This window comes from Cololabis saira, chromosome 3, assembly GCF_033807715.1.
Source record: "Cololabis saira isolate AMF1-May2022 chromosome 3, fColSai1.1, whole genome shotgun sequence".
Taxonomy (NCBI): domain Eukaryota; kingdom Metazoa; phylum Chordata; class Actinopteri; order Beloniformes; family Belonidae; genus Cololabis; species Cololabis saira.
Genome location: NC_084589.1, coordinates 30,347,725 through 30,371,435, shown reverse-complemented (window position 1 = coordinate 30,371,435; position 23,711 = coordinate 30,347,725). Strand labels below are relative to the sequence as shown.

Below are 23,711 nucleotides of genomic sequence, written 5' to 3'. Positions count from 1 at the left end.
CTGCACACAAGCCGGGACTCGAGGGCCAGTCTACTGCACGTTTTAGATGTTTCCCTGCCTCAACACAACCCTGGTAGACAAGGCTGTGTCACCAACAGAGTTGTGTAAACCTTGATGACATGTTGATGACGACCAGTGATTAGAATCAGGTGTGTTGAAGACAGGGAAACATCTAAAACATGCAGTAGACTAGCCCTCGAGTACCGGCTTGTGTGCACCCCTGTATATACTGTAGTTACACATGTAGTGGAATATTGCACTGGTATTTTTTTCTCTCTTTTTTTAACATTTATTAGAACCAGTTCCTTAACAGAGTCTCACAGTATGACAGGTACAAATACTCAGCTTGCTATCAAAATGACATCCTACCAAATAGACAATCAAATTGCCAAGAGGTGGAAGGATATTGTTCATAAGTCCACTTATTTCAGAATAATAAAGAAATGAAAAAAAAAAAGAAAATCCAACTAGCCCAGTTGCACAGAGACTATATTCTCACTTCTCTAAATACATTATAACAGGTGTCCATTTTGTAAGATACAAGTCCGCCTGGAGTCGAAGATTTGCCGTTATGTGCTCCATACAGTTTACATTAAGTCTTTGGGTCCATTGGTCCAGTGTGGGTGGATGAGGCTTAAGCCAATTTACTGTGATCATTTTATGTGCAATCAACAAAAGAACCCTGAGCATAAACGCACAATTTTTCCCTAAATCTGTTAACAGTACAGTACCCAAAATTTGTTGCTGTGGTTCTATTGGTCTATTTAAATTCAAAATCTCACTTATTTGTCGCTTCACAGTCTGCCAGAATCTTTGCTATTTAGGGCAATCTCAAAAAATGTGAAAGAATTCCCCTATCATGCCACAACCCCTTCAACAAAGGGGGGAACACTTATTGTAATATCTAGCTATCACCAAAGGAGTTTTAAAATATCTCACTCTCAACTTTCAGCCACATTCTCTCCAAGTTTGGCTGCTCAAACATTTATGCCAGGGTACCCAAGAATTCTCCCACTCCTCATCAACAATTGAACTGGTATATTTCAATTAACTGTAATTAATGTTTCATCAGTAACAACCAAACAGTCCAGGCATGCAAAAGAAATTGTTCAATTTTTCCGAAGTCTTTTGTTTTAAAATCTCTTTTTCCTGGAGCTGTATATGCTTTTTTGTTCCCATGTCATTTTCTTACATCCTTTATCAGAAAATGTAATAAAACTACCGGTATTTACAGCACAAAACACAAACACAATTAAGTTCCACAAACTTTAATTCAACTGACTCAGAACATTGAATCTTCCATCTTTTGTACACTGTTCCCTTCTTTGGAAAACAAACAAAAACAAAACACAAGCAACAAAAGTTATGTACAAAAATAAAGCTCATTAAAAAAATACAGAAAGGGTACATGACAAAAAGTGTTAATGCTTAGTTGTGAGGGGTGGCTATAAATAGTGACGGTATCAGTTCGCTCAACGGTAATGCATCTCACATTAAAATGAAATCAAATAAAAACTTGAATGGTTTTATCTGATAGGAATCCAGCAGCACGGGTCTGAATTCATCCATGACAACATGTGCCTTATGAGGCTGGATAATGTCCCCCTTCAGGTTTTGTATGACTAATGGGGCGTAATGGCCTCACGCAGTGCAAAAAAGAAAACCAAAAAGACAAAAAAAAACAAATAACATCAACACAAAACAGTGAACACGTTCCTTCTTTCAGTCTAGAAAATACTCTCAAATCTTCCACAATCTCTCACCAGGAGAACTTTATCTTGTAGCTCTTTAGTGTAATTTCAATAGAGTAACACTTTTTAGAACTGCATTTTTTCCCTATAATTATATTTTGTTGGATCAAACTGTAATCATGATTGGCAAATACAATCAGGCAGGAAAGTTGCCAATTAACCATATCCAGCTAAAGACAGAGATCATGAGAACAAAATGCAGATGCGTGTTTAAAAACCCCACATTTCTTCATGGCTATGGACACATTCCATATTATTAAATCATTGTAGTGTCAAGAACTAAATACCATAAATGGAAAAAATGATCCATCATTTCTTATCCAAAAACAACTCGTAAAACACATTTAAAAATTGTATTTCTTTTTTGTTTTTACATCCTCCAGCAGCTGCTCTACGCATACTCCCAAGACAAGTATTAGGTGTAAGCCAGCTGACTCACTAACAAGGCAAGAAGTAAAGGCAGATAAGACAAGAAATGTAACTGAGCATGTGAATGAATATGCAAAAACGTAATCAGAAGTCTGTTTAACAGAAACACATAGCTTATAAGGCTGTACCAATTGGGTAACAGTTGTAAATCAGTAATATTGACTGATATAAAACCATCTCATAAGCAACACTTATTTTTTTTCTCCTGCACTTAGCTGACAATCAAAACTGTGCACATTTATGTTGAACCAATTTAAGTGTAATATTCTCAATAACATTTGTGATTGTCATTTTGTGGGTTTGACATTTTATATACTATATAGTAATTTTTTAATATCTTTCTAAGAATAATTTGAATGAAAGTTGAGCTTTAGAGTTCTCATGCCTGTTTAGACAAAAAATAGGACATTTTGTTGATATGCTTAGCAATTGTAGTGCATCTTAGAGACAGCTGACCTGGTCATGTGAAGCAGTATATTACAGTATAGCAATACACCATACAACAAAAGACACTTAATTCATTATACAGTGTATGTACATTGCTGTTCAAAATGTTCAAGGCTGCTGACTCCATCATACAGTAACTATTTCTTTTGGACTCTCGCGTGCAGGGATGTTGCTTTCGAAAAATTAATTATAATTCAAACGATTCACAGACATATGTCTCTTATATTTGCCTCATTATAATTATATCTGTTGCTCGCTTCCCTACATAGCCATAGTGGTCAGGTGCTGATGCCCAAGCAGCCCCTTGCGCCCGACCCCTGCCCCTGGATGTCCCCCTCCGTTGCCATGGCCACAGTATTCTTGCAGATTTTGCCGCAAAGTAACCAGTGCAGAGCCCAGACAGGCACGATTGGGAGCCAAGACGCCTCCAGGCAGCTGGAACAGGACTGTAGCCACCCCGGCCATGCCGTCATCCGTGGGCTCTAGGGTGATGGGCCCTACCTTGAAGGAGGAGTAGGAAAAGCCCATGAGCTGAGAGAGGAAAGGGTCGGAACGGCAAAAGTGCTGGTAGCCACTGTATGTGGATGGATGGTGATGATGTGAAGCTTGGGTGCCAGTTGTGGTGCTGGCGTAGTGATGGGTGTTCAAGTAGTGCAGTGGTAAATGCTGTCCATTGTTGCCCCCTCCTCCCAGTGTAAGGTGATGGTGGTGGTGGGCTGTGGGCCCAGAGCTTGGGTCATGTTTAAAGGAGACGGGTCCTGTTCTGCCCCTCTGGCCGACCACCACTCCACCTAACTTGCCAGTGCGGGCGTGAGCGAGTGAAACAGTGCTGCCCCCGACCCCTCCGCCCGCTGAGGGCAGGTAGATGAGCTGAGGCTCCTCTGGCTCAAGGTATATGGTGAGTTTAGCAAAGGGTCTGGATGCCATTTTGGTCATCTCCTGGATGTGGCGACGCTGCTCCCGACGGAAGTCCAAGAACTGCTTAATCTTCCACAAAAGAACACAGACGGACAGGAAAAGGAAAAAACAAGAGAAAAAAACAGAGAAAAAGACAAAAAGGTCTATGTGGGCTTGGTCTTGTCGCAGAAACAGCAGACCCTGAGACTCTCCTTCTTTCTTGTCAGTCCCCACGCCTCTCAGAGCAATATAGAAGCGGCTGGACTTCAGGGAGTGCACCTCATGAGGGAATGTGATGACCACACGATCTCGAACTCGTCGGACAATGAGAACCGTTTGTGGTTTCCACACAGTTATGTAGGTGATGAGTCCTTCAGCGCGCTCCTCTCTAATTTGTCTCTCTGCTCCTGGAGGTTTGGCTTGCAGCTGCAATGGATTGTGGGAAAGTACAGGACCTCCCAGGCTGGACGAGGCATTTGTAAACACTTTTATAGGAGATGGAGGAGAATCCTTATCTACCCCACGAACCACCGATTCCTCCTCTATCCTGATGGTGTGAATACCTGTGTACCGATCCACGTCCACGGTGAAGGTGTCATGGGAGTTGGACACATACACCTCCACTTCACCGAATGTAACATCAATGGTGACCCGAATGTCTACATTTGTGAACTTTGGCTGAGCAGCGAAGAACACGGTGCGACCCTTGGGCAGGTTACGGATGGCCGGGTCATGGAAGCAGTTGGTTTGAGACGTGGGATCGAAGCAACACTCTGTGTCCACATTGAACTGACGGTAGCACTGATGGCCGTTCACAGGCGTGCCATTGAAGGAGTCCTTGCATTTGGCACACTACATGAAAAAACAGAACAAACAGGATCTTAAAAAAAAAAAATCTAATTCTTCTTTCAGTTTGAAATAGTGTTTAATCAAGACGAAGAAGACACATTATTACGTGTGTAGAAAAACGCATGGTTATATTTACAAAGTGAAGTCCGTCTATCTCTAGGACGAGCTTACTTGTTGCCTGTAGCACTCCTTCCGGTCACTCTGAGGGCCACTGAGACAAGACGGGGTCTCTGTGTTGTTCTGGCAGGGGCAGCCTGTACCATCATGCTCATTACACGTGTCTGCATGGCCGTTACACTGACACCTGCAAAGAAGAGAACCAATTCTTCATAAATCGAAAAACAGGAATCTTTTCAAGATATGAGATATGCAACATTAATTTCTTAGATATTATTTACTGTGTAATCTTCCTCACAGGCTCAAAGAGACATGTCTGTTAAAAGGAAAGAGGAGACTGACATTGCCTGCACAATATTTGTCATGTACTGTATGTGAAAATGGGAAAAACATCAAGCTAGCATCTTATGATCTTCTAATCTCATGTCAAGTATATGAAAATGTCCCCTTTTCTAGATGTTTAAGCTAACTGCACAGTCAGGTGAGAGTAAAGGCTGAGTTATGGTTCTGCGTCAAAACGACGCCGTGCCTACGGCATAGGGTACGTGTCGACGCGTACCACACGCCGTCACTGACGTGCACCTCCCAAAAATTGTAACTACGTGTCGAGGGCAATGCAGACCACACGCAGACGGAGAGGGCTGTGATTGGTTCGCTTGGAAGCAACGCATTTCCGGTTTCCGGTTTGAAGCAGTCGTGAACTTTCAGCGCTCTTTTCTTCGTGTATGTGATTTTTTTTGTTTTTGTTTTTTTGCACAATAGTTGTCCTTATCTCTTTGATTCACTGTGACCGGAAAAGTCGGATAAACCATTCAGGAAAAGATCGCGAACTAGCGGTCGCGGGGGGTACTGCACCGTGGCGAAATGGAGTGACGGAGAAGTCCGAAGGGTTCACGTCGGCGTCGGCGTGTGCTCTGCGTCGATTTGACGCAGAACCATAACTCAGGCTTAAGACTGGATTTGCTGAAATTGACATGGCAGCATTGTGGCACGATGGAGGGTGTCCGATGCTTCTGGACAACACCGATTACGTCGATCATGCTTTCCGTTGGCAATCTGCCAACCCTCGTTTCTGGGTGTACTCTATTCGTCAGAAGCACTTTCATGGTTGAAGATGGTGATAATTGAGTTTTGCCTCCATCGTCCTCTGAGGTGTGTTCAAAAGGACCCACCTTCACCTTTGACTGGCCTCTGTATGATTTCTTTGGCGAGCCTGTAGTTGTGTTGGGTTCTAACTGCTGCATAGTGTTAATCGTGATTATGATCTAATGATTGCTTGGCAACAAAGATACTCACTTCTCACATTTCCCCTGCAGCAGGAAATAGCCACTTAGGCAACTCTCACACTTATCCCCAACACTGTTGTTCTGGCAATTCAGACATACAGCATTATCTTCTGTGGGACCCTCAAGCACCAAATTCTGATTCTAAAAAAAAATAAAAAAGGAGACATACAAAGAGTTAAAACAGAGCCAAGATATACATGGAAAAAGAAAGTAAATATACTTACTGGTCTATTTTTTTTTGGTATATTACTAGGACAGGACCATAAGGATTTAATAATAATAAATAATAAAACAACAACAACAATAATAAATAAGATTAATAATATTAACAACAACACCACATTTTATTTTTAGGTGCCTTTCTGACACTCAAGGTCACCGTACAGACAAAATCACCATAAAATAATATAAAAACAAACAATGGCTATACTATAATGCATGGAGAGATGAACATAAACTGTACTGATATCTGTTCAGGCTTTCCACTGATCAGGAGTAGGAAAGCCTGAACAGATGAGCTTTTAGTTTTGATTTGAAGTCTGGAAGAGAGTTGATGTTGCAGATATCTGGTGGGAGCGGCTGAATGCTTTATGCGCCCCCCACAGTACTGATATGGATAAAGGGAACAGTGAGGTGGAGAGAAGAAGAAGAGGGAGCGGGAAGGTACGGTAATATGAAGGAGATCAGAGAGATATAACAGAGCAAGGTTGTGAATGGCTTTAAGAGTTAATATTTCATGTACATACACTGTTGGGGTCCAGGGGGAAGAGTCCAGGGTTTTCTAGGGCCTTTTTTAGCTCATCCCTTGACAGACACAGAGCACTGTTTCCCTTGCAAAACTCACGACAGGGACGACAAGTGCCACCGCCCTTTGCAGAACCCACAAACAGAGGCTTACACTTCTCACAGTGTTTACCCTAGAATTGGGACACAGAGAAATTGACATTCTTTACTCCACATAGGGGGAAAAAAACTGTAAACAGTATTTGGATCCATTTTTTTTTTTAAATACTTACTATGGTGTTATTGTGGCATTCAAGGCAAACATCTGGTTTGTTAACACCAGCGCAATTGCTGTGTTTGTTGCAGCTGCACTGAGAGGAGCAGTTTTCCCCGACAAAGCCAAAGTGGCACTGGCAAACTCCCGGGGAGACACATGTCCCATTTACACAGCCCTGAGCACACACTGGCTCACACTGCCCAGAAAGACTGTAGAGGATATTAAAAAGAAAGGATGTGAACTGGGTAAATGTGTCACATTGCTATAAAGCTCAGTGTGGTATTTTCATTATCATGTTATTTTTTACCTGCTGAGTATGTAACCTTGTTTGCAGGTGCAATAGTGTCCCTGGGGTAGGTCATGGCAGTCCTGAGTGCTGTTGCAGTGGTGATGGCCGTTGGCACACTCGTCCTCCTCTGGACAATGGAGGAAAGACCAACTGCTGTTTCTCAGGGGACAAATGCCTTCACTAACACCTAGATGTAAGAAAAGGGGAAACAAATAATAGAAGATCAGGGATGGGAGGTAAAAAAAAACTTCAACAAAAACAGAAATTCAGACAAAATGGAATGTGTAAAACTGAAGTCGCTACATAATAAAAGACTTGCTTCTTGAAACCATTAACTTAAGATATTTTCCTCACCGTCTAGCCCTCCTTGCAAGCAGTGGCCAGCACCATTGCCCCCTTGTAAAGCACACCAGCCACACTGAGGCCTAGCAATGCACTGGGAACACTGAGTAAGCTGGGAGCACTGGGGAGAACAGGAATCGCCCCCCGAGAGCAATCGGCCGCACTGGCCTGCCTCACAACGAAGGGGAACGAAAGACGGGCTCATGCACTGGAGGGAGGTAAATAAAGGTTGGGTGAACATGAGCATTAAAACAAATACAGGGTTCTATTGTAAAGCGCTCCAGTCATACCTGCTGCAGAGTCAGACTCCAAACACAGTGCTGCCAGCCTCCATCCGAGCCTCGAGAGCCCAGACAGAGGCTGCAGTTAAGGAGACTATGGCAAGGAGGAGGGCATGGCAGAGGGGGAGATGACTCCACCTGCATGGGGGAAACGTTGAGCAGAGCGTAACTGAAGCATGTCCAGTCATAGGTGGGGTTCACACTCAGGATACGCCGCGTTTCACCTGAAGGAAGAACACAAGATGCTTTTTTAGGTGGAGTATTTACTGAGAACAAACGTGTCCACAAATCATAATTAATCATTATCATTCATCGATTGGCTGGTAAGTTTAGCATCGGTACGGATTTAAAATGTTTGTTTTGTTTGGTATTTTTAAGCAGCCATCAGTTTTAAGTTAGAGGCTGAACCCCCGTCACAACGTCAGAGGCCCCATACTCTACCTGTGCGTTTGAACTGACGGGTCCACATGCATTTTCCAGAAGCGGTACACTTGGGGCAGTCAGAAGCCTCACAGCTCGTCTCTGTGCAGTTGCTGGATAAGAAAATCTCCCTCTGGTTGATCCGACAGTCATGTTCCGAAGTACAGCTGACAGAGCTGTTAATACAAGCTCCTTCTGGGCAGTTCGTGCACCACTTACACTGCAAGGCAGGCTGGGAAATATAGGCAAAGACTTATAATAGCAGTTTTTTTCACCTTTGAGCAAACCATTTTTTGAGTCAAGGGTTTTGTGGTACCTGTAATGGACTGGAAAATGTTTTAGGGTGCCTAGCAAGGCATTCGCTGCATGTCTTGAGTCTGCGGCACTGGTCTGGTTGACGAGGAGTTGGGGAACAGGGAGACTGTCCAGTGAAGCAGCCCATTCTGAGAAAGGAAAGTCAGAATGGTAAACTCCTATTCATTTTGTTTACTAGCTACAAATAGTTTCAAGCTCAAGAAGATAATGTGATCTTTATTGAGCTGCTGTTGGCAAACAGGTTACCTCTCAGCTGTATCAGAAGAAGCACAGGTTCCCCTGCACCAGATGCAGCTTCCTGTGGTGGAGTTGCAGGCCTCGGGTGTGGGCAGCATGGTGCAGGGATCCGAAGGCAGGGTCAGAGTTAGGAGCCTGCCCAGTGTAACTCCATTGAAACCACCTGTCAGGAAGAGGTGACCGCCCCAGCTAGTCATGGCAAGAGACACCGAGCGATTTACTGGATCTCCTATGGCCGATACTGAAGAAAAGATATAGTACACGGTTAGCTATTGCTTGTGAATTAACATAATGAATCTGCAGCAAGACATTAACACAGCCACCTGGTTGTATCCATGTGTTACAGTTGATCTGATACAAAGACACAGAGTTACTGTAGTCTTCAGCTTCTGTCCTTCCACCAACAATGACCATGGTGTCTTTGATCATGGCTGCGGCATGGAAGAAACGGGACAGGGGCTACAATGCAAGAAAAAGAATTTCAGAGCAAGAACAGGTTACAATCATGCAGTGAACCGATAGCCGACAAATGCTCAACTAATCTACTTGCAGTAAGGTAAAAAACTAGACTATAACAGCTTCTTACCTTGTTGCCTTGTGAAGGGACCAGGAGAGACCAGGTAAGGTTGGGGTAATACAGACTGTAGAGCTCGCCTGATGGCTCTACCGTCTCCACATGGAAGCGGTACCCTCCAAAGACATAGATGGCATCAGTCTGCTCGTGGTAGACTGCTGTGTGGCCATATAAACCTGATTCAAGCAAATATGGAGCATTAGGAACGTAGGGGGAAAATTATTTAACTGCATCCATCTACATCTAACCATGTTTCTTTTAACCATACACTTTGTATATGTGAACTTCTTTACTTTTCTTATATAAAAACATAACAAAAGGCCTTTAAAAACCTGTAGGTGGTGTGCCAGTGTGGAGGGCAATAGTCCAGTTTCCAGTATGAGGACTGAATTCCAGCAGATGGTGGTTAAAACCGTTCTCAGGAGAGTAACCTCCAATCAGTAACACGGAGGAATCTCGACGTACTGTTAAACTGTGACCTGCCACCGGAGGCAGCACCGAGCTCTGTCAGAGAGTGATGAAAATTACACTTTTGAGGTTAAACTTGATATTTCTTACACAATTCTTTCTTTATTTCCATGATAAATTCAACCCTAACCTTGTGCTCCCGCCAGATTAAGCTGCTCAGATTGAGACTCCAGGTATCCATGGCAACACCATCTTGAGTGACACCGCCTACCACCAACATGTAGGTGTGACTCGCTCCATGGTTTCCAGAGCCAGACTCATAGATATTCAGAAGTGCCGATGCATGGTGATAGCGAGCTATAGGAGTTGAACCTTCGATCACAGAACTGGTCAACATTTGGGTCCAACGACTCTCCAGCACCGAATACCTAAAGCAACCGTTGGAAAAAGAGTTTTTCCACAGATATAGACTTATCACTACATAGATGAAATATGATAATGCAGAAAAATCCATGACGTAAAAACTACGAGAAGATTCTAATAATCAGATTACACTCTCCTACCTGTAGACATTTCCAAGAATGCCTTCTGACAGCGAGAGGCCTCCGTACATCCAGAGACTGCTCTGTGGTCCAGACACGAGAGTGTGTCCCATCCTGTGGAGGAACCTGTGAGCCTGGTTCTGCAAAAGAAAAGCATATATGAAAGTAATTTTTTTGTGTGCTGGAGTGTGTAGTTCATGGAATGCACATACAGCATGTGCAGCAAAGCTTTGTTTATTATTCTTTATTCCCTACCATTGTAAGTTGTGTATCCAGCAGCGTTTCCCAGACCAAGCTGTTGGGATCCTGAGGAACCGAGCAGTCTGAGCCAGACCAGCTTTGTGAACACTTGCACACTCCCAGAGACTAAAACAAAGCAAAAGCATGCAGGTTAGATGACTAAGATCTTGTGTTTATACCATTTGAAAAATCTGTAATTTTCCAACTGAAGTGGATTATTTTTATATACTATTCAGCAAAAATACTTTGTGACAGTGATCCAGATACTCATGGAATCAAATTATCCTTTCATCAAAACAGCATCCTGCAAAGGTAAAATGTAACATCTCTTACTATATTACAAACTCCTCTTCCTTCTATCACTCCACAATCCTGAGGGCAGATTGGCCGGTCACAATGCGGCCCCCCATATCCCTGAGGACACTGGCAAAGCCCACCCTGGCACTGGGCTCCATTTGGACACACAGATGACCCGTCTTCATCATCGGAGCTGTGGTGACACCTCCGTACCCAGAACGATGCATTAAAGCCTTGTGGTTTGTTTGAAGAGACGTTGGCCTCAAAGTAAACTGAGATCACACCTAGAGTTGAAACACATACAATTTTGTGAGACTGGGTTTTTTTATTTATTAACCTTTATTTATACTCATTTACAAGAGAGACCTGTTTTAGGTAGGCAGCAGAAACTCAAAGTTACAGACTTTACAAACTGATGATGCATTATTTAAACTGATCACGTATTTACAGTATCTTGGTCACTGCATAGTGCATACCATAAACCATTTATGACAAATACACAGATTAGAATTTTGATGTAGAATATGCTTTTCAAATGTTTAACTTTGAAACATACCTGAGGTAGCCTCAACGGTGACAGGCTGAGCTCTTGTGGTGCCACAAAATGCTCCAATAAGATTGTGATTGGAATGTACAACTCCATTGTCCATAAAACGAGGAAGGCCATCAAACACATAGACATACGAGCCCTGCAAAAGAATGCATAAATAAATCTAAGGAGCATACTTTAAAAAATACTGACAATGTATATCCTACAAACCAACCTAAATATGAATCATGATTTGTGTGTCATGAGGTGATATATGAACTTACTTTGCAGTATGTGTGGGAGTCTGGATGTAGCGTGAGGGCTACTGGTGGACAGAGGTCTCCAGGTGAACAAGGGCCCAGCTTCTCAGTGACAGACAAGACCCATAGGCAATGAGAAAGCCCTCCTTTTCCCTCCGTGCCACTCCGCCATCCCAAAGACGATGACAGGGGCATGGCAAAGGAGGAGGTGGGGGAGAGCAGAACGGAGCGGCCCTGGCACTGGCGGTAGCATGTGCCATTATTTCTATTTTTCACAATAGAAAAGCCATGAAAAAAGGAATCCAATATCAAATAAATAAGCCAACCAAATACATTTCCAGTTTTAATACTATTCACTCAGAAGCAAGGAGACGTTTGCATTATGCTTAAGATGAGTGGTGAAGTTCTCCTTACCTGGGGTCTCCATAGTAACCAGGTAGGCAGGACTCGCAGTGTGGTCCCTGAGTGTTATGGGTGCAGTAGCACTGGCCTGTTTGGTTATGGCAGAATCCTCGGAGAGGGTCGCCATGGCCGTTACACTCACAAGGCACACAGCCACTGCCACCAGCCAGGGCTGAGCCAAAGCTGCCTGGACGACAGTGCTCACAGTGAGGCCCTGTAGTCCAATCTGAAAAACAGAGGAAGAATTCATGTTAACAGAGGAACTATATGCAGAAATGAGCTGGCCCTTTTGCCTTCCCAACAAGAAACAATGCACATGAGATGAGGGTTTTTTTGTTTTCTTTTCAATGCAATAGTAAGTTAAAAACAAAAAGTGAAACAAAATGAAATACATATGTGTGGGTCTCACCCTGGCATTCATCACAGATTCCTGGAGCAGTAATACAGGTGGAGTGGAAGTTGCAGCCACAGTCTACATCACACTCAACGCCACTCAGAACTAGAGTGGCAGGGTCAGACGTCCAGCCCAGAGAACATTCACACTCAAACCTTGGGCTGCCACTACACTGACCCTCACGGCACTCGTTGTAACAACTGTTGTGGGGAGAAAAATGAGGTCCCCTTTACAAAACACATTCATCATGTAATGATAAAGGTAATAAAATAATTAAAATAATAATTCCAGCTAAAGCTCCTACGTCTGGTTGCAGTGCAGTGTGCCATCCCCTGTGTATCCTCTCTCACAGTGGCACTCATAAGATGTGGGAGTGTTGATGCAGGTGGCAAAGGGGTGACAGTTGTGGAGACCTAGCCTGCACTCCTCTACGTCAGGACAAGTTGGGTAGGACCAGACTGCATCTTTCTCCTCATCTTCTAGGTGCTCCAACTCAATCTCCATTTCCAAGGGTCTCGGTGGAGCAGAGGTCTGGGGATCAGGACTGGAGATACACACAGAAATATAAAGTTGGACAAGTATACTAAACGCATCAAGGAACCCGTCCTTTTATTTTTGTTTATCTTCATAAATTCTGCTTCAAAGTGTGATGAGAAAACTTACTTTGCAGCCCGTGCTTCAGCCACAGCCACACTGCAGTTATACACGGATGGATCATCCATTCCTGCCCAGTCTCCCCTCAAACACCTGGACACAAAAATGGAAAAAAGTTGAATAAACACAAATGATCGTGATAAAATCAATGTCCTTTCACATATCAACAGTTAATGCTGAAAATAATGTGGTGCTGGGTAATTCAATTTAGGCAGATTTCTTTCAGCTTTTTTTTTTTTATATATGAATAGTAAGAATTCTATCTGTCAAAATACAGTAATATATCATACTTACTTTCCAATTGTGGGATTGTTGTAGTCACCACACCAGCCACACTGGAATGTTCTCAGACAGTCCGGGCATGTGTTTAAAGCTGAACAGTGCTTACACTGAGGAACTGAATGAACACTAACAAGCAAGAGAGTGATGGATAACTTATTACTGATCAAAATTTAGTTCAACGCACAGACAAAATGTGTTTAGTAACAAGAGTGTTCTACTGCTTTTAGTTATATTAAAACACAAAAAAATATTGTAAAAGTTAACAAATGAACACTCAATACAGTAGGCATTTGGACAGCTAGACATTATTATTCCTAGAGTCTAAGCATATTTAATTTATAGCAAAATTATGTAAAGTAATATACTACTATATGCAACAACTTTAAATAAAAAAAAGGTAAATACTGAAAAGGATTTTAATAAATGTTCTCATTTTACCTGTCGTACCAGTCCCTGCATTCTCCAAATGGGTATTTTGTGAGGTAGGCGGCAAAATAAAAGCAGGCCTGGGCTGATTCACACCATGCACACTGGCTGGAGTTCGAGAGGCACTCACCACACGTCTTTCTCCTTTTCAAAGAAAAAAAGTTGAATGAACATTGACAGTCAATGTTAAGTTTATGTTGAATACAACGTAATCTGACATTAAAAAAAGAAAGGTTAAAATGAAAGTTTTAGCTCACTGGTTGCAGACTTTTGGACAACCCCTTGGGTCGCGTATGGATCCTTCTAATCTTCCCCGCCGACTGCACTGATAGTCTCCTTTCTTGTTGGAGTTTATCTGCCACTCACAATAAGGGTCCTGTAACCAAAAGTCTCAAATGTCTCACTAAATTAAAAAGTACTTCCATATTAAATTATTCATTATCTGCACAAAAGCGATACACCATATTCATTTTATTAGTTGTTATCTTTGTTGTACCTGAGTACAGGCAGAGCAGTCTCTGTACTCTTCACACAGGGTGCAGTGCTGTGGTGATAAAAGCAGATGGCGCTGGCCTTCTACTTTCCCTTCACTCTTCTCCACTTCAGGACAGTGTTCCAGGTCTGGGCTGTCCCGAACCATGCAACGGGATAAAGATGGACACCAGCCGCATGACTGGTCAGACAGGCAGGCCAGACAAGACATATATGCGGAGCAGGAACCGGACCGGAAGGGCTCCAAAAACAAGAAGGAGATCTCCTGTATAGAGTAAAAGTTTAATGGAAAAGAGGTTGTGCACTCGGTGAATATTCAATTTCAATGCAGAAGTAAGCACACTGTGCAAAGAAGGAAACGTAAGTTGGCACAGAAGGCAAAGGTTTTTTTTTCTAATTGTCATAGAGAAGCTAAAGTTAACTATCAATACTCACACTCCCTCCAGGTAAAGTTCTGTTCCAGATCAAGGCCATTTCACTGGTTTGTCCTGAGCCTGAGTTGTTAAGGTAGCCCTCAGCTTGAAACAGGTAATGGTTGCCCCTGGTCAAGTTAGAAAACAGTCTACTCCCATCCGGCCGAACCAGCATCTTCGACTCCTTTTCCTGCTGGGCTGCCCAGCGCCCCACCACCTCCTGATCAGCAAACAAATGATCAATGGGCAGGAAATGAGTTATAAAAATAAATAAATAAAGGCTGCACACCAAACAGTCACCAAACTAAGAATTCTGGTGGATCAAACCAGGGGCGATTGGGTATGGCAAGGTATGGCAGCCGCCACACCTTGGCTTCAGGGGAAATTGTAAATGTTTGTTTTTTTAAATACATTTATGGAATTACTCTGTGTCTATTTGTTTTGATTATTCTATTATTTAATACATATAAAATAACTACAAATGCAAGTCAGAACAACATGATCGATTTCACTTGGTGTTATCTTTCCCAACACTTGTATACCCCCCTCATATCTTGAAATGTGATGTCCCAGCGTCCCTGACGACAGTGATCGCTAGGTCAATTTCGTTTTTAGCGTGCTCTGCAGTGTCACTAACTTACAAAAATGAAAAGAAAGCAGGCAACCCCGCAATTCTTTTTCATAAAAAGAAGGCAAGTGATGGGTCCAATGTTGCCCCAGTCAGGCTTTTAACAAGGCTTTTAGCCACTGATGAATTAATTATGCAAGTTCATCTTAAGGTAAGATATCAAATCACCCTACGCTCATATAAATCTGTTTAAGGGAAATATTTGACTTTTTTTACTCTCTCTTTCTCTCTTCTGCTCCCTCTCTCTCCTTTTTGCATTTGGACATTAACTGTTTTGAGTTAAACTGGGATGTCCCTGTGATATTGTTGCACTGACATAGTGAGTAAAGTGAACCGAATGAGTTAAATTGCTTTTGTCAGATACAAGATTTCTGCTCTCTAACGCTGACACTTGTTGTCCATGGTGCTGAAAACGGATGCGTATTGCGTAATCAACACATTGTTAAAGTGTAGTGTTTATAGTTAGCAGGATGTGAGTGTGACTGCACGCAGATAAGCTACATAGCCGACTTCTGTGATGAGTATTTGCTGGGCATGTCTATTGATACTGTAGTTAAGTTCTCTGACTCGTAACCTTGCCATACCTTAGATTTGACTGAAATTACGCCACTGGATCAAAAACCACAATATTCCATTATAAAAGGCAGAAATTTGCAATCATGTCATTCTCGAACCAGTCATTTCGTATATTTGTCTTCCAACAATGCTTACCATCCTGCAAAGTATAGTTGACGTGTAAACATTTAGTTTTTAATTTATTGAGTTTAAAGTGTAGTCCCTACTGTTTGCTCACTATTCCTCACCAGTTGGCTGGAATTGGGTCCTGATGCCATTCGAGCCTCAAAGTGGAGCCTCTGGATGCGAGCCCACATGAAGACAGTCTCTGTGGGAGGGGGTGCGGGTGGTGGCCCACCCCACAATGGATGAATGAAGCCCCTGAACTGGAGTGCTACATCCATCTCTGTGGTGGGGCTAAGAATGATGTTGGTGCTGCGAAGGATGGCCACCTGGTGGAGGTTTGAAGTGGACGGAGGATAGTGGAGGATGGAAGTGGAAACACATCAACAGCAGCACTATTCTCTGCAAACTATTCCACAAGTTTGACTAACTACTTGAAAAAAATATTTTCTATGCAAAACAAATAGAGAAAAGGAAAAAACAGAGTGCAAAAGTTAATAAATATGAAACAGAAATCAGAGGGTGAATAAAAATAAATAAGAGGGACAATAACAGTTGGGGAACTCGTGTGTACTCAAAGATTCAAAGGAAGGAAGGAAGGAGTATGAGCATAGAGGGAAGGAGTTACAACAGTGAGTAGTTGAGATTTGGACTCCGTACCTTGTCAGGCTGGGAGTCGTTTCGGGGGTGCTGGAAGGTGAGCAGGTGCAGTCCTGGGACATAGTTCTCGGTGCGACAGTCGTGGAGGGAGGTTAGGAAAAGGGTACGCTCCCCCCACCAGCCGTACGCCCCTGAGATCTGGTCCACATGGCACGCACTTCGCTCTGTGAGACCGAGAGGGAGAGGTCAGCAGACAAAAAAAAAAAGAACCCACATCTGACCTCTGAGTTTCATAATACAGCAGTTTCCTGCAGTGTACTACTGTACTGAAATGAGTATGATCTGAGACTTGTGTGTGACGTGTTCAGAAGGAGTAAAATTACATGACTTCACTGCACTACAGGAAGTATTGGATTGGACAGGCAAGTCAAATCCCACTCTGACTAGCATGTCCAATCTCAGCTTGGTGTAGTCAGGTCAGGTCACTCAGCTCCGTTTCAGAAACACGCCTAACAGAGGTCTAGTCCCTCCCATGTCAACTCCCAACATCATTTTGTTCCTTCTCTTTATCCCTCCTTCCTCCTTGCCTAGGTCTCACCTGACACTGGGAGGCAGGACTCATTCTGAACACACCAGCCAAATTCTCCAGGGGCTCGCGCTAAAGATGGTGGAGTGCCACTGAACACCAGGCAGGACTGACAGTCAGACAGGAAGCGAGGCAGTCCGAGGCAACCGGTACTACCACACTGTAAACGGAAAACCAAGTTTATACACAAAAAATGAAATCCAGAATGACTTTAATGTAGGTATATTGAGGTAAAGAAATAAAAGAAACTTGTGTAAGTTTAAATCAGTCGAAGAAAGAAGTAAACAAAAGACTGCTTTGAGGAAAATGTTACCGGGTTGGTGGGCTCGTACTCTCTACAACGGCCTTCACACCAGCTGCACCCTGGATTCTTTAGACACATACGTTCGTCCAGTGCTTCAGCACAAAATGCATCCTGGTGAGAAAACACAAAAGTAACTATTAACTATAATTAGAAAGTTCATATTGAACCACATAGTACTGATAGTTATTTATTCCCATTCTGTTGCTTTAAAGCACTTAAACTTACCCTGTCACCTTGATCGCTACTGACAAATAGTGGAACTTTGTAAGCCACAAGGTCTCCACGGGCGACACCACTGTAACCACCGGCAACCAGCAGTACTCGTCCATCCATCACTGCAGCAACATGTGAGTATCGTCCTCTTACAGCTTCTCCATCTGAGAAATAATCGGAGTTCAGACAGCAATGAGTGTCTACAAGAACCTCCAAAAACCGGTTAGAGAAAAGAAGGATAGAATAAGACTGGCTCTCACTGGATGACCATCTCTCCCCAGAAGACACCCATTGATGACAACCCAGATGATAAAAGAAAATCTCCTCATCATAGCACTTCTCCTCTTGGTAGTGAATATGAACATTCCCTCCTGGGAGAGCAATGCAGAAAAGAAGAAATAAATATGAACATTTAGCCAAATAATTTATCCGACATCTGCCCATTTTCTTGAGTCTCACCATAGACCACCATGTAGTTTCCAATGACAGTGGCAGTGTGAAAAGCTCTCTCTCTTGGACCAGTTGCGGGAAAACGAGAGCGGAAGGATGTCCAAAACCGCCTGTCCACGTGGAACATGTCGGTGTTGTTCACTCTCACACTAAATCTAAAAAAAACATTACAAAACATGTAATACCAGTGACAAAAAAAGAAAACAAAGAAAAAAGGAGGGTATTCTTTTCTTAATTTACTTATTGGCTTATTAGCAAATTTTACTTTAAAATGATCAGACCTGCAGTCTAAAAAGTGCTAGAGATCCACTCTGACACACTTTCTTATTCTGAACAATATATTACATTTTTTATGAAAGCCTGAAGCACAATTTGCCTGAAACACAATTTGTGAAGATGTGTACCTGGCAGTAGTCGGCCTGTGGCCTCCATAGACAAGCAGTGTCCTGGATGGGCTGTGGAACACCATCGAGTGGCCGGCAGTGGCAGGGGGTTTCCCTCCAGTGGACTGAACAGTCTCCCACCTTCCAGAACCATGTAAGCCGAACCGATATAGAGTTGAGGAAAACATATCCTCCTCTGTGCGACCTGGAAAATAGGTCCAGATCAGATCCAGTTCTCTAAAAGTCAAGCCAATCACAGAACACCAAATGTTTAATTGAAAACTCACCTCCAAATACATAGAGATAACTGTCCACCACTGCTGTAGCATGATTAGCGAGTTTAGGAGCACCATGTGAAGTGGAAAGGCCAAGTTGCTGCCAGTCATCCTGGAGTGGCCTGTACATCCAAACGTCACTGGCTAGTGAGCCATTGGCGAGCTCTCCTCCAAAGATAACCATATTACCCATGTACTCTACCGCTGTGTGGGAGTGACGAGCCACCTGACATAAGACCCAAAGAAAGCAGGAAAGAAAGGAACAACAAAAAAATGTTGAATGAAAGACCCCAAAGTCCTTTCACGTTTCATTTCTGCATCAAAGGAATATCAGGAAATACACTGCCTAACCTGTATATCCAAGTACAGTAAGATAAGTAAGACTATTTTCATGCACACAACTCGGGGAACTGAGACTAGACTGCTCTGAAAACCCAATTAAAAATGTAATTTTACTTCTTCGCCCAAATTGGTTTCACTGTCGTTGCTCAGGGAAAACCATAATTTTTGGACAGGAGCAACGGGAAAAAGATGACTTGGCCGGATGAGTCTAGATCTACCCTGTACCAGTATGATGAATGTTTAAGTGCAAGAAGTCTGGTCGATGAAGTGATGCACCCATCCTGTCGAGTCCCTACCATGCAAACATGTGAGGGCAGTATTATGATGTACGGATGCAATAATGTGTGAGGTCTAGGTTCACAATTGTGTACAAAAAATAAATAAATAATAGATCCACTGACTACTTGAATCAAGTGCATGATAAAGTTTTCCAATTACAAGATTTGTTTTTTTTTTTACTTCACTGATGACACAGCCCAGATATCAATGCCAGGATTCATTAGGCTCAAATCGTAAAACAGTGATCCAGGAAGATTTACACATGACTGGAATGTAAGGAGACTTTATGCAGCGATCCATGTCTCCTGTAATTAATATACGGTAAATGAATATGACAGTGCATCAGTAAACTAGAGCTGCCATCAAAGCTGAAGGTTATCCAACAAAACATTTAGAGAACACGACTTTATTTTGGCCAGGCAGTGTGAAACATCCCATTTGCAAACACTGTAATAATTTCATTTGTATTAATCTTTTATTTGCAGATTAGGGCAGTGTTCAGATTTTTGACCCCCACATTAAACAACCAACCACTTACGGGAGAGTGACCATAGGACCTGCTTTCCCATTGGTTGGATGTGAAATTGTATTTGATCAAGTCGCCAAGCGCTCTGTTCAGATCAAATCCTACACAGGGAAGATAAATATTAAAATATGGTCACATATAATTAAAAACATTATCAGATGTTATTAAAAAATAAATATACAAAAAATATCAGTTGAACATCAACAAGTTATAATGCAATAAATCTACTAAATATGAAAGACAAGTGACCGAAAAGTGAGATTAAACACAAAAATAAATAAAACTCACCGCCAAACAAGTACATGGCTCCAGGTGAGGACAGGTACACGCCAGCAGAACCTGTCCTTGGAGGTGTGTAGGGGTTTCCCTCACTTACACGCCACCACTGTCCGGCTCCATTATCATCATGGTAACTAAGCTGGCAGCTTTGGCCCAGGAAGCCTGGGTTACACTGACACTGTTCTCCTTTCTGGCCAAAATATAACAAGTAAATAAATAAGTGATTGATTAAAGTGAAAAAGGGACTCAAGCCCTTCTCATTGAAAGATGAGCAAAAATTAAGCTGTGCAAAGTTTGCCGAGCGTATTCATAAAGCTTCTTGTTCTTTTACATTGCATTTAGCAGATGCTTTTATCTAAATCAATGTACAATTGAACAATTGAACGTGCGCTGTTGTTGTTCTTACCTTGTCACATTGGCCATTCAGAGAACAAGCCTGTGAACACATAGGGACTGTACAAGATGGTCCACCCCAACCCTGATGACAGTGACATTTCGATGTAGAAGAATCACAACGGCCATGCCCACCACAGGCTCCAGGGCACAAGGAAAATATGTAGGTTGCATTGAACCCCAGAAGATTGTAATTGGCATCACTGAAGAGATGAAGAAGCATCTGGACAAAGGAAATCAAACAAAAAATACACATGAACATTGGCTTTAGTTAGATTCTAAATAGTAATTACAGTCGAGTTTGATTCATGAATTAGTTACCTTGCCAGACTTGGCCTCAATGGGCTGAGGCAATGTGTTGCCACTCAAACTGGCTAGCAAGGGGCTCTGGTATGAGTCCCCATCGTACACGAACAGGTAGTCATACGTACACTCCGTGTCCATAAAGGTGAAATTCAAGATTATCCGATGACTGTTGTTGGGAGCTGAAAAGTATGAACAATGTGCTAACTTTCAGTATAAGTGATGTAACGTCTTCAGGTTGAACATATTATTTAAGTTAATTCTACCTTTGATAAGCCACTCGCAGTTCCCGTTAACAGAGTAGTTTCCTGGTCCATCTGTGACATAACCTGGTGTTCCCCTCAACACCTGCCTGTGGCCCTTGCAGTCCCCTGCCTGGCACACAGGTGACTTAGCTGACAGAAGAACCCCCAGAATGATGATGATGGAGGCAGAGAGGGGGGAGGCCATCACTGGCACTGCCTGGAGGATGGGAAGGAGGGGAGAGAATCACTTGGTGCAGGAACAATCACATTCTCATCAACACGCTATCCCTAGTAAACTTATGCAAGTAAATGCGTTGCTTTATATTTCAGTGATCAACAACTTGATAGACAAACAAACAGGAAAAGGGAATTACACCAGGTTGTTATGGGGCTAAGCTTGAACATCCCACCAACAGTTCTGTGTGGCCTTTGCACACTAGTTGCAAGTCCAGTTGCACAGTTGTCTTTTTATTGACTGATCTGGCTCTAAGATCCCAGTCCAACTCAGAATGACTCCTCTGGAAACTGCAATCCCATTCATGTTGCACAACCGGCCAAACTGTCGTATTTGGGCCATTTGAGAGCAGGCACCTGTTGGTATTTTATGAAATTGTTTAAAGGGTTGAAGGGTTTTTCTATAAGATTCTACACTGGTGGTTTTTCTCCATTTGCAGGGTCACCTCCTGTTTTAGGACCAGGCTGTTAAATAGTGTTTCTTAGGTGAAGACAATGAAGAGAAACATATGTTTTAACACTCAGTATGCGTTAATGAACCGAAGCAGACAGGAAGAGGCTGCAGAGGGTGGCAAACACAGCACGGAAGATCATCGGCTGCCCTCTGCCCTCCCTGTCTGACGTCTACAGCTCCCGTTGCCTCAACAGGGCAAGGAACATTTTAAACGACAACACCCAGCCCGGTTTCCACTTCTTCAACCTGTTGCCTTCTGGGAGACACTTCAGGTCCTTACGAACCCGTACAAACAAACTCAGGGACAGCTTCTTCCCCAAAGCTGTGAACTTTCTTAACCAGTAAACTACCTCATAATGTGCAATATTCCTTAATCATCTATGTGCAATATTCTCCCATCCAGTCAAGTGCAATATTCTTCCACTTATTCATGTACATTACTATTCTCTCATTCACTCATTTTTTATAGTGTGTATATATATTTATGTTTCCTGTTTCCCATTTTGTTGTTTACAGTCTTGACTTGTTTACATAGTCTTTGCATGTGTGCACTTTTACGGAGCTGCTGCCTAATCTCATTGTACCAGTATAATGATAATAAAGGCTTTCTATTCTATTCTATTCTATCCTTTATCTGGGTTGGCATCTTAAATAGGAAGCATTAACAGGGATAAATGGCCAAAGGTCTGATATGTTTGGCAGATAGGGTTAAAGTACAAAACCTCCCTTTTCAGTACTCTGTACTTTTTCAGTATAAATACGACTGGATCAATGACCACTGTGTGCATTTGTGGTTTGAGAAAAGTGAACCTCCAGCTGCAAAACATTGAGCATGATATAATAAAGTTATATATAATGTTTTTAACATTTGATTCTGTTCCCTGGTTGTTTTATGGTGCACCAGACAAACGAACAGGCAGATCTTTCACAGCATTTAGTTTACTCTGATTGATGGTACTGGTGTTGCTAACAGCTGTTAGCCTTGGACCCCCTGATGGTACGTTACTACGGCACCCAAATACACACAACTTGAAACTAAACCCATTATTCGTGTAGAAATGTATACAAGCAACAATAGGCTACGACTCAGTATGCGTTTATCTCTCAGATGAAGCGAACAGAGCCCGGTTAGCAGATGAAAGCAGTGCCAGGCTCTGCTGCAGGCTGTCATAACAAAGCTAGGGGTTTAAAGCTAAGCTAAGAGGCTAACAGACACCGTTAACTGCGCGGCTACTGGACGGTTATTACCATGTTCACTGCAGCACTTACCAGTTCCCGTCTCTTTGGACGCATGGTGATTTACATCTTCAGCCGAACTTGTTAGGTTAGCAACAGTGTGAGAGGGCTGAGCCTAGCAGCAGCTACTGGACGGTTCTGTGGAGGAGACGGAGCTGCTAGTCCAGATGCTGCTGGTCCTGCTGCCGCAGAGGAGCAGCAGAAATAACACACTTCTGAGAGGGAGTCCTCACAATTTAGTTACGTTTATTTATATATATATATATATATATATATATATATATATATATATATATATATATATATATATATATATATATATATATATATATATATATATATATATATATATGTATGTATGTGTGTTATTATACATATGTATACATATGCATTTATATTTATATATAACATATATATATATATATATATATATATATATATATATATATATATATATATATATATATATATATATATATATATATTTATATATGTATTTATATTATATTATATTTATATTATATATAAATACTGTATATAGTGTGGCGGACACAATAGGCTATAAAATATTTTATATATATATATATATATATATATATATATATATATATATATATATATATACATACATACAGGACTGTCTCAGAAAATTTGAATATTGTGATAAAGTTCTACGATTTCTGTAATGCAATTAAAAAAGACGAAAATGTCATACATTCTGGATTCATTA

At 42.2% G+C, this 23,711-nt stretch overlaps 1 protein-coding gene across 1 annotated transcript; it reads right to left on the bottom strand.

The window, feature by feature from the left end:
- Nucleotides 1–1,252: 1,252 nt before the first annotated feature.
- On the bottom strand, nt 1,253–23,143 carry megf8 (multiple EGF-like-domains 8). The gene is made up of 44 exons (XM_061717191.1): nt 23,015–23,143; nt 21,079–21,274; nt 20,831–20,994; nt 20,523–20,732; nt 20,126–20,306; nt 19,850–19,938; nt 18,703–18,916; nt 18,437–18,620; nt 18,042–18,187; nt 17,843–17,953; nt 17,595–17,746; nt 17,379–17,480; nt 17,078–17,225; nt 16,540–16,703; nt 16,005–16,208; nt 14,596–14,793; nt 14,165–14,425; nt 13,926–14,044; nt 13,681–13,812; nt 13,255–13,368; nt 12,970–13,053; nt 12,611–12,850; nt 12,322–12,506; nt 11,925–12,138; nt 11,535–11,775; nt 11,278–11,410; nt 10,758–11,005; nt 10,440–10,550; nt 10,206–10,324; nt 9,833–10,070; nt 9,567–9,738; nt 9,247–9,410; nt 8,984–9,119; nt 8,670–8,901; nt 8,425–8,551; nt 8,130–8,340; nt 7,698–7,912; nt 7,420–7,615; nt 7,084–7,252; nt 6,793–6,985; nt 6,523–6,693; nt 5,787–5,917; nt 4,545–4,677; nt 1,253–4,376 (listed from the first exon to the last, which is right to left on the bottom strand). The coding sequence occupies exons 1-44, from the start codon at nt 23,036–23,038 to the stop codon at nt 2,889–2,891; spliced, it is 8,664 nt and encodes a 2,887-aa protein (XP_061573175.1). The 5' UTR covers nt 23,039–23,143; the 3' UTR covers nt 1,253–2,888.
- Between the last annotated feature and the right edge of the window lie 568 nt (nt 23,144–23,711).

Excerpts from the sequence above, each read along its gene's own strand:
- megf8 (XM_061717191.1), bottom strand. The coding sequence starts at position 23,038 with ATGCGTCCAAAGAGACGGGAACTG. Across the intron at positions 10,551-10,757 it reads GAAGAGGAGTTTGTAATATA|TCTCTGGGAGTGTGCAAGTG; the intron begins GTAAGAGATGTT and ends GCTTTGTTTTAG. Across the intron at positions 10,325-10,439 it reads TGGATACACAACTTACAATG|AACCAGGCTCACAGGTTCCT; the intron begins GTAGGGAATAAA and ends TTTCTTTTGCAG.